The following is an 11,208-nucleotide window of genomic DNA, read 5'->3' on the forward strand; positions in this document are numbered from 1 at the left end:
TGGTGACAGATGGAAGTGAGGAGGGCATCCTTAATAGCAGCAGGCTTCTACCATGAGTAACTCAAAGGACAGCTTAGTCAAGGTAGTCATTGGACCCCAGAGAGTGATTCAGGCAACACTTACCTGTGCACTTTCTTCATTTAGATAAATATATGTGTCTAATGTCATTTGCTCTTGGATATCCAGGACATTTGCTTGGGTCTACAAGATAACACACAAGGCCCAGAGGAGACCTGACCTGCACTGACAGCCAAAGCCCAAGCAAGCATCTCTGTCATTTCAAGTGCATCCCAAGGCTTTCCCATAGGTATATCAAACAGCACAAAATATCTGTGTGTGCCCCAAAAATCTGATTGAGAGGGGCTGAATTGTTCTTTTACTCCTTTATGTATAGATACCTACACATGGATAGGGCAGTGCAGCTGGCCTTATATCCAAATAATGACTGGTTTTCTCACCAGTTCTAGCAAACCTTACCAGTGCTAACTCTACCTTCTATTTACCTGCTCTGGATTGTTGCATTAGTCACAGTGCACACATGAACCACTGAGATCTGTAGACAGGCATAATTTTGCTTTATTTTCTTACTGCCCCTGGTCTCTTCTCACACTGCACATGACCTGTGCCGACTCATCAATGTATCTCTAGGATTTTTATTAAACATGTTATCTTTAACTAAGTGACAGTCTGACCCAGTTACTTTGATGAATATTTAAAGTGAGATAATTTAAACTGATAAGAATGTAAGCAGGGAATCCATCGGAATTTTGGAAGTAAATAGAGAAATGTGAGGGATTACAGACTGTTAGACAAAGACAAATCAGAAGGTTGAGCAAATGTCAGCTCAGTTCCTCTCTCCCTTCTTTATCCCCAAAGATGGCAGGAGGCTTTTGCAGCTTTCCAGACATATGTCCTCTGGGCTTCTCCAAATGCATTGTTTGTTTAACATTCTCTGGGGATCAGGGAGTGCATGGGACAATGCACAATCTAATAGAGGCCTCCTCTCTTCTCCCACCAAGCAATTAATGAAACTCATTTCTACTCTGGGCACTTCTCAGCCACAAATGAGTTCTCTTGCTGAATCATCATCATCATAATGCCCTTGTTTTTCTTTGCATTCTCTGGCATTTGCATCTTCTCAGCATTGATTACTGTACATGACCTGATCCAATGCTACTAATATCTGAGGGTTTCCCTGTGTGGAGCTTCTTGTTTCTTGTTTCAATATCCACCCATAAAAATTTCATACAAATGAGTCTTACTTCTGTCCTGGTAATTACCTCTGCCCAGTCACACTTCCTCTGGAGTTTGTCTGCTTCCCAATACATGGCTGAAGATAGTGAATGATAATAGGAGTTCCACTGTGAAACACCCTCAAGCACACAGCAAATAAAATCTTTTATTAACCACACAGAGAAAAAAATCTTCTGAATATCTCTAAAAAACAACAGCAACAAAAGAAGACAAAACCCACTGCTCCAGGAACTTTAACTTTCTAGTTTGAAAGACAGTGGGATGAATCCAATGCAGTACAGGAGTGGCACACATAGAACTAGAACTACAAAGGAAGGAAAAAGTGCAGTGGTGCTAAAGCTGTCCTTTGTGGAGATGGCCTATTCTGCAAACATGCGGGGCACATTTATATGAAAGGTTATTCTGTGATCATGATCAGAATGATTTCAAATGTTAAGGGGAGGAAAATAACCTATCTTAAATTAGAAATAGCAGGGATGAGTCACACAGGGGGACAGCTGTGCAGTGCTGCCAGATAATTCACAGCGGCCCAGCACAAGGCTGGAATAGCAGCTGAAGCACCAATGTAGTAGGTGTCAGGACAACAGCTGCCTGCTGCTGCAGGAAGAGTTGTGCTGGCTGTTGCTCCTATAAAACAGTTTGTCCCTATCCCCTGTGCAAGAAGGGCAGATACAGAGAGACACAGACCTATCACTCATTCAAGATTGCCCACCTAAATCAGGAGTCTTTCACTTTTAGCAGAAGGGTCAGCTTTAAAAACTTGTCTGTAGCTGAGGTAAGAAATGCTTAGCTAGAAACTGAGGGCCAAACTCAGGTGGTATCACAAACACAGCTTTTTAATGCTGCAGTCAGCAACTGCATTGCATCCTAATGCAGGTACATTAGAGAAGAGTTAACTGTCTGTTTGCTTAACACAAGCAGAATTAAGGAAGGCTTAAGAACCTCTGTTAGAAAAAGGGCCTCCTAAATCATCTGTATTTGGTATCAAACTTGTATTGGAGTCTCCATCTGGCAGCTGTGAAAAATTTGTAATTTATAAATATTATACAAATAATTTCATTTGCATTGTCTTTTTCTTCTGTAGACATTCAAGACACAAGCAAGATTTGTCAAGTCCATCTATGGTATTTTGATTTTAAACAGAAGAGAGGAAAGATGTTTTCAGTTGCCATAGGAAGTTGTGGTGGGAACTTCTGCTGCAGCAGACAGTATGTAGGACACCCCATCCTTAACATTTCTGTGTCCTCAAACCTCAGTGTCCTTACTTCACTAGAAAGCATCCCCTGATTAAAAAAAAGATGATGCTTTTATAAATCTTAGCACTGCAATGTCCAGAGCTAAGAGCCATCAGTGAATCTTGATTTGCATTCTGACCAGATTCAGAAGTTCCTTGGAAGGCTTTGGGAAAGCAAATTTTGTTGTGACAGAGATGTGTGTCAGGGACAAAGTTAGAACAGTCATCAGAAAGCAACACTGAATGAGAGTGAGATTGCATGACACTTGTTAATATGTCTGGATTTGCAGAATGTTTTAGGGTAGTGGTCATTTGTGAGGGGCCTGAGCAGAAAACAGTTTAGTTTTTCTGGAAGGCACAAGGTATAACATAGCCTATTTTAATTTCAAGCATACCAAATTTTAGGGTAACGTGGCTGACGGACGTGTAGGAAGGAATGCTCCCATAACCTGTCTAGCCTCTATATTACAGTGGAAATTCTGAGCTAAAATATGCTAGCAGAAAAGACCACTGTTAATTTTCCCATCAGGTAAAAATAAAAAATAGAGTGTGGCATGGGGGAAAGACTGGAAATAGTTCTGAGTTTCCAGTTTACTGTTATTTTAAAAATCCTACTTTGAAGGTAAGGATCCACATCCAGTTTTGTCCCCCAGATAATAACCTCAACCAGATTATTAAACAAAGAGGGTTTTGACAGATAAACAGAAATGTTGATGATGTCTGACATTACTGCTTAGAGTAAATACCATCCTTCCCTGGTTCTATGAAGGACTGACAGGACACAGGACTGGCAGGGGTTAATGTCTGTGGGTCTCCTGTGGGTAGCAGTAACCACATCCATTGGAGAGGGCTAAGCTGTGGGCTCAGAGGCCTTTCAAGAACGTGTGGAGCTGTATATTTTGGAAATGCCTCTGAAATATGGTCACTTAAAGTGTTGGGGTTTTTTATTGTAGTGAGCTCAGTGAAGGAGCAGCTGCTTTTGAATCTCCTTGCCTTCCCTCCTCCCGTACCCAGCCCAGGCTGCTTTGCCTTCTGAGAAACTGGAGAAGGGCTTTGGTGGAGTGAAAGAGGGCAAAAGGAGAGAAGGAAAAAAGTTAATAATTCTACACAGACAGTCTATGGGCGATGTTGAGGAAAGAGAGTGATCTCAGCTGGGCTTCCCCTCAGTGCGTCATGCTTTTCAGCTCTTTTCAAGTGAATATCTCCCCCCACCCCGTCCCCCGTCCCCATCCTGCCATTCTTCAGCCCCCCAGTCTCTTTTTCCCTTTCTCTCTCTTTTTTTTTCCTCCCTCCACCTCTCCACACATTTCTATCTTTTGTTTTTATTTCCCCCCCTGCTGTTTTCCTTGATAGAAATCTCACTCATGCATTTCCCTTCCGGATTTCTATTGGGTTATTTTGTCCTCTTTCTCTCCGTGCCTTGGTCCCCTTTTCTTTCTGTGCCTCTTGTCCCAGAGTGAAACAGCCGCTTCCCTGCTGGGTCAGGATGACAGTGCCTTAGCTTTCCCAGTGCCAGCCCTTCCCACATCTGTGCAGCTTTTGTCCCCGGGCAGAGGGGGATTTGGAATGGTCGGTTGGCAGCGCCAGGGAGACTGATATAAAAATGAGGTCCAAAAAAGAGGGGAAAGGGAATTAGGAGGAGGGCGTGAGATGGTTTAAGAGAAGCACAAGTGAAAATAAAATAAAGAAGTAAAGGGCACCGCTCAGGCTGTGAGTTGGGACATTCCGGCTTCGGAGACAGGCCGGAGAGAATGAAATTAAAGAATCCTGGTGCCATGTCGTGCAGCTAATTATCAACCCCAGTATCTGCCCCTTACGTACGACTCGGATGGAGTCGGGGCTCTCCCATGAAATGCTGAATTTGGGGCAGTATCCAGGAGAGCACCCTGTGCACTTAGGGGAGCCGTACTTGTCATCTCCTCAGGTCTGTACTCACAGACTCAGCACTGAGCTCCTCTATCCTGGCCCTGCTATTTCTTCCTGCTTCACACCAGTTTTCTTTTACCCTTGGCTTCTCTCCAGACCCACTCTCCCCCAGCTTTCTTCTCCCTCTCAGGTCATATTCTTCGGAATACTCTTTATTTTACTGGCTTTACTTACCTTTTAACAGCTTCTTCTGCTTACCTGGGTGAGTACCTCTATGTCCCATAAAGCCAGACATGTCACCCTGTTCCACTTGGCAATACAAACTTCCTTGCTCCAGACATGAGCAGAAAAAATAGGTGGCAGTATCTTCTCTAGCACATTGCAAGCCATTCCTGCTTACCTATCACTGAGATGTGGCATTGCTGGAAGCTCTGGGGAATTACCTTTATTTTTGAGAGAACATGATTTTCTCATAGGAAATGTAAAGGACTCCTTTTCTTCATGTGTGTTTCTTTAATTGTCTTTTTAGTTTCTCAGGCATTATCTTTTTTTCCTCTCAACAAGAGGCTCTGCTTATCCCCCTTTATCCTTCTTCGTGGTCCTGGGAGCTCGGGGTAGTGACTGATTCTTCTTTTTGATAGTCAGGAATGAACACACAACTGTCAAGTGTGGAGATGAGGATGTGTGGCGGTAGAGTCAGGCTGCATTAAATAATTGACAGTGGCTACTGAGTTTGGAGAACTTTCATGGCAAGTATGCAGTGGTACACAATGCCCTGTGCACTGAGGACTAAGCACCACCCTTTTTCATGATGGCTGAAGATGAAATGAAGGAGCTGCCTGCAGCTCAGGAGCTCCAGTGATGCTCCATATGTACATTGTAAAAGCAGTGAGGTAAAGACAGGTTGCTCTGATCCATTTTGACACACACTCAGAGTAAAAGGAGTGTAGAGAGGTTGTGTGTAGGCCTTTGTAAGCAAGTAGTGTAAATTCCTCACTTTCAGGTGAGATTAGCTGTAAGCTCTTGAATTTCAAAGTCAGTGTGCTGGAGAGAAATACTCATGCGCAGGAAGGAAAAGTCTTGTAAAGTTTTCCTGTTCCCCTTGCTAACTGCCCTATACCATCTAACACTACACTCCAGAGCAGTGGAGAGAAGAATACTATGACAGACTGCAAAAGAAAAGTGTTTTTTTTTCAAGTGATATGCAGATCCTAGCCTTTCCATATCACTGCAATTCAGCGATGGAATTTGCCTCTATAAATATCTGCCTGTAGTGAATATCAAGGACAAAAGGACATTAACATAAATGTATTATTTTTTTCCCATGTAACAAAAATCTTTTCTGTTTTTCTTAATCTTACTTTCCTGATCACTGCTAACCAGTAGGGTACAGGATTTGCATATCAATATAAAGACTGCTGGGAATATTCACCCTGATCTACATTTTGTATAATGCTATTAAATGGAGCAGCACAGGGATGTCATTCAGGATCGAATTTGGCTAATTTCAACTTCCTAATGACATTTTCCCTCTAATACCAACAATAGATTTTAACTTGCAATATATCAGGGTTTCCAGTATATCAGCATTTTCAATGTACTGTACTTATGTGAGCCACTTAATTGAGCAAGGTGAAGAGTGAAAAAATAAACGCCATGAATATTCATTCCCAGTATAATTTAGAGGCTGCTACTCCCTGTTGCTGACACTCCAGCAGCTACTGTGCATCCAGAATTTTATTAAGGCAAGGGCTTACACAAGCAAATATGACATTACAAATAGATATATTTTTGCAGGTTGAGCTTTCACTCGGCTTCTTTTATATATTTTTACTGGGAATCTTCTCCTGGTGGACATATTATTTTAGTCATGCAGACAAATGCTTTATGACATACCTGACTATCTTTTGCAGGTCCACCTGAATTACTGGACATGACAGACAGTGAAACGTAAGTACAACCTACTCTGTCCTTCACGTGATGCGTGTTAAACTAGCAGACTCTTGGTTTGCAATGCAAACTGTTAAAAAGGAAAAAGCTTGTAAAATGGCATAACTCTTCAAAGGCAAACAAACAAACTGAAGGCCCCCTAAAAACCACTCATCAGCCATGTCATATGTGGCTTTCTTGCCTAAAACAAACATTCACTGGATTTGCAGAGGACTTTCTCCCTATTGCTTCCCATGCTGCCTTAATCCTTCTAGAGGAATAGAAGCCCTGCCTTGTGTTTTGATGTTTCTGGCCTCCAGCCACTAAGGGACCAACCTGAAGAGTCAATTCCAAAAGTCAGGAAATTACTTTTCTTGCTCTACAGCTTTTTTTTCCAGTCCCTTCTTGATTCATCCAGGGTGCTCTGCCTTAGCTCTCCTAAGTGGCCAGGACTTGTGCAGTTGAAGGTTTCCATCAAGCAGTTAAAACATCAATCATCTCCCTTCTTATTAAAAAAAAAAAATTACTTTCCACTCCAATTCCCAATTTTTTTACACCTTGTATAATCAAAGTTTCACAAAAGTATGTAAGAGAAGCATGGATAATCCTGGAAAATATGTGTAATACGTATGAAATAAAAACCAGTCTTTTTCCTAGGGATCAAGCCTACCATTTTTCATCCCACAGTGCCCACCTCTGCTAACAGACAACACCTCTTGCACAAGGTGCATGAGTGAAGTCCAGAGGTGACAGAGACTGGATGGACTGCCTGGTTCTTTTCATCCAGGGGTGTAGCACAACCCATCAAGTGTCAGTGAGCACAGCTATGAGGGCTCCCCTTTACAGAGGTTCCTCTATCTCTAACCCTTGGAAAGGGAAAGTTGAAGCTGTAACTGGCAGTATGAATTTGTCTTCCGGTCCTCAGGGGGAAATAGGAGGGTATCCTATTCTGATACTAGTTGTGATGCAGCAAGGGCATATTGATTAGAAGGTTGCCTCTTAATATGTCAACATTCCCTGTCACAGATGGGGGCTGAGATTCCTTTATGCACTCTGTGTAGGTAGGTGCAAGATTTGTCCTGCTACGTGTATGTCTTGTAATTTGTTATTTCACAAGTTATGTAATGGCCCTACTTGTTGGATGCTGGCATTAAGGACTCCTTTTCAACCTACTCAAAGCATACTTTCCTCTCTTCCAAGGCAAATCTAGATAGATTTCTTTACTCTCAGTAAAGAGTAAGTCAGTTTCAGTCAGTTTTAGAATCCTGTCAGACTTAGCTCCAGTCTGAGTGAGAAGCTTTGCAACAAACGTGCTTCCCACCACACAATCCTCTCTTCTGGAAAGCATGTATTTAATCTTCCCCAGTAGCTCAGCAGTCCAGTGGTGGAAGAACATGAGAGTTCTTGCTCTCATACATCCAAGAGGGCAGGGTATCAGACCAGGGCAGCAAGTGCACCAGTCATAGCTTCGCTGGGTAGGATTTTTCTAGGATGAGGTTGAGGAAAGAAATTGCAGGAAGAAACAAACCCTGTTGCTGTTTCTCCTGCTGTGAAATAAGAAGGTGGCTAGCTTGCCTTTGCAGCAGTTAACAGAGCTGGTGGTTGGATGGGAATGTCACATTCAGTCCTCTGAATACATAAAATCTCTCAATGTTTCTTTCCCATCCCTCAGAAGTTCTTCGTCTGCTATTTGTGCATTGCAGGCTTTCCTCCTGGGTCAAAGGATGTAGGGAGAGAGTGCACAAGTCTACCTCTGCCAGCAAGAGGGAACCTCTCAGAAATGCAGCATTTTTCTGTGTCTATGCTCTGCTCCTCGTGCTTTGTAAATGTGCATTGCTGTGCTGTGTCTCACTGCTGCTTTCTGTGCTTTGGTCTAGGGGTGAGACAGCGCTACACAAGGCAGCCTGCCAGCGCCACCGCGCCGTCTGCCAGCTCCTGGTGGATGCAGGAGCCTCTCTGAGAAAGACAGACTCCAAGGTAAGGCAGCTCCATCAGCCCCTCACCAAGCCCTGTGCCGAGTGAGACCCCGCAGCATCCTCCCTGCTGCTTGCATGGCTGAGGCTTCCTTGTGCAAGGAGCCTCAGCCTTGTGTGTTGCTCCTTTGAAGCAAGCTATTTTTATAGAGAAAACTGCATTGATTTAAACAAACACAGGAGACTTCAGTTCAGTCCCCAACATGGGTCATTGTCACCACAGTGAGAGCCTGGCCTCAAACTGTTTGGTGCAGTGGGTGTGAATGAGACATCTCCATGGCACAGCAGTATCCTCCTCTTGTGTGGTCAAAAGAGAGGCCTGTGGGCAAGGACCACCTGCAGGAGCCTTGGTTTCTGATTGCACAGCATCTGTGAGGCTTGGTTATTGTGGCTGGCTTGCTTTGTGAGGATGGCTACCTATTTTCTTTTGCCTTGGCTAGTCCTTATGCTCACTGATGTGACACTAACCACAGCACTCTTTTGGTGTAAGCTAGACTGAGAAAGAAATCTGGGAAAAATGAAATCCAAGGAATATTCTGTCATTACAACAATCTGATGGCTTAGGAACATGGTCCAGAAGCTGCCTTTCTGGAGTTTCTGAGCACAAGCACCCTGTGGTCAGCAGCTGAGAGTGAGTTGGTTCTCTGGACTCCAGAGTCAGAAGCACCTTTGCTGCATCCGGGCAATCAAAACCAATTTCTGCCTTCTTGGGCTCTGTGAGGTTGCCTATAATGGGAAGAGAGGTCATCTATGATTCTATCATCTCTTGTTCAGATGGCAGAACTGTACATTGCAAAAAGCTTTCTGAAACAGATGAAATCCAGACAAGTGGCTTCTGACTTGTTAATCGTCTTCCGCCTAGAAATCATCTGTTCTAAATGTCTTAGAACCAAACTTTCTCTTCATGTTTCTCATTGCAGGGTAAGACCCCTCGGGACAGGGCTCAGCAAGCTGGTGATCCTGATCTGGCCTCCTACCTGGAGAGTCGACAAAACTATCAAATGGTTTCCCACGAGGACCTGGAGACAGCAGTCTGACGTCTGAAAGCGTCCGAGAGGATCCCTGGAAATCTCGAGACTGCGCCTGAGGCACTCGGGCCTCGTGTGAGGAAGAAACTGATGGAACCTACGTGTCTCTCACTCTCGAGGAAAATACCTGAGGACATGCCACCAGTTTCTAAGGGCTACTGAGTCTTGCCGGGAATGGTTATGTTCCATAAGTTAGCCCATGATGGATGAGGTGGGACACTCAAAGGTCTGTGGAATCCATAGGCCACGAAAATTTACCTTTATTGCTTCCAGCAAGTAGCATGAACTTCTCCCATGTTCATCTGTATAATTTATTAAAAAAAAAAAAAAAAAAGGAAGGAGTAAAGAGGGTGTGGGGGAACAAGATCCAAACAAACTGGTACATTAAGCCACCCAACCAGGCTGTCCTCCATCCTTACAGTTTCCTGCATTGCTTTTATTCTCCTGTTCCCCTCACTTCTCATCAGTTAAATATAACCTGTTATCTCTGTGTTGTCTTCACAAATGGTCAGGCAGTCGCAAAATGTTTGAGGAGCTCTGGATGCCCTTAAGAAATATCCAGTGTTTTTACCAGCTGCATTCCCTCCCCTGCCATCCTCTCAGAAGCTGTGTGGTCAGTACTCAGCCCCCATGGAGTTTCCTTGCTTTTGGAGAGGATGCTGCTTATTGCCTTGTTTCCCAGGGTTTGGGGCACAGTCATATTTACAGCAGTGACAAAACCCAACCTCATTGTTGCTGGGCAGGCAGTTATGGTTTCCATACAAATCCTCAGGCATTTGTATGGAAAGGAGTTCTATGGGATATACCATGCTGAATGCCTGAGCAGAAAGTCACCAGGAAGGTTTCTCATATCACTTTTATGCTTGTAATGGCTGACCCAGCTCTTCTCAGGTTTCAGGCCTGCCTAGAAGTTGATGGCTTCTTTAGTTCTTTACTTCTGAAAAGATGGGTTTTACACTGGGGAGAGAATTGTGCAAGACTGAGGGAATTCTGACGGACTCAATGACAGACCTAGTCCCTTTTAAAGCACAGCCTGAGGGAGGAAGGAAACCTGGAACATCAGCAGCCAGCCTGGGCTGGCTGCTGCCAACAAACAAATGGGCACTGGCCTGGTCACATTGGAAATGGGAAAAACTTCTTTGGCTGAACCTGTAAACTATCTGATTTTTCAAGGGAGCCAAGTTTTGGTGAGTCTGTCCCTGGAGAAAGACAAGCAGCAGCTCTTTGCCTTGTTACCCACAATAGGTTTGAAATGTAAAGCTTAGCTGCTGTAAAAGCCAGCTGTGTCTTCTGTACTCATCTGTTCTCTGTCTTATAACCATAAAAGAAGAGAAGGCAAACAAATACGCAGGCATAAATAAAATGTTTCATCTTTGGGTTTCCAATTGCTACAGATATCTCAGTTGACAAAATAGCAGAGCTTCCACTTCTACTTTGTCAGACCAGTGCCCATGAAGATGCTCATGGCTGACTTTTGGCATAACTCTTGCAATACATTTTTGAATTTTGCTTTGTTGTTTGATTCAAAAGATCCACCAGTGTTTGTTTTCACATCCCTTGCTAGGGATAGCTCTCTGATAGATGGTGATCATTGGGGTTACTTACATTTGGAAACCATGAAAATAACTCAGGTCATTATCCAGATAAGTTTTTCTTCTGTGGTAGAAGTGGAGAAAATCAAATGAATGCAATTTTTTTTTTTTTAAGCACGAGTGATTGTTGTGGCAGGGAGGGGGGAGCTGAACAATATATTTTAATTTTTTTTCCTCTTTTCAAAAGTTCATTTGATATGGGCAAAATATTTCTTTAGTATTTCTTCCTCTGGAAGGAAACTATATATATTTGTAATCTATAGATCAATGGTGACATGAAATGTATTTTGTCTTATTTTCTGTCTTTACCTTTCTCATTTAAAAAATAAAAT

The 11,208-nt window shown here is 43.3% G+C and overlaps 1 protein-coding gene across 3 annotated transcripts in view; it reads left to right on the forward strand.

Annotated features, from left to right (window-relative positions):
- The window catches only part of DGKI (diacylglycerol kinase iota), a gene marked incomplete at its 3' end in the record, with an annotated part of 99,834 nt that extends 90,541 nt beyond the window's left edge, over positions 1–9,293 (forward strand). For all 3 annotated transcript variants that reach the window (XM_084205889.1, XM_084205888.1, XM_084205890.1), the window contains 3 exons: positions 6,268–6,304; positions 8,161–8,260; positions 9,177–9,293. In XM_084205889.1, the coding sequence (XP_084062015.1) occupies positions 6,268–6,304; positions 8,161–8,260; positions 9,177–9,293 (254 nt within the window). The remainder of the gene's footprint in view (positions 1–6,267; positions 6,305–8,160; positions 8,261–9,176) is intronic.
- Between the last annotated feature and the right edge of the window lie 1,915 nt (positions 9,294–11,208).

Source organism: Fringilla coelebs, assembly GCF_963513975.1.
Source record: "Fringilla coelebs genome assembly, chromosome: 5".
NCBI lineage: Eukaryota > Metazoa > Chordata > Aves > Passeriformes > Fringillidae > Fringilla > Fringilla coelebs.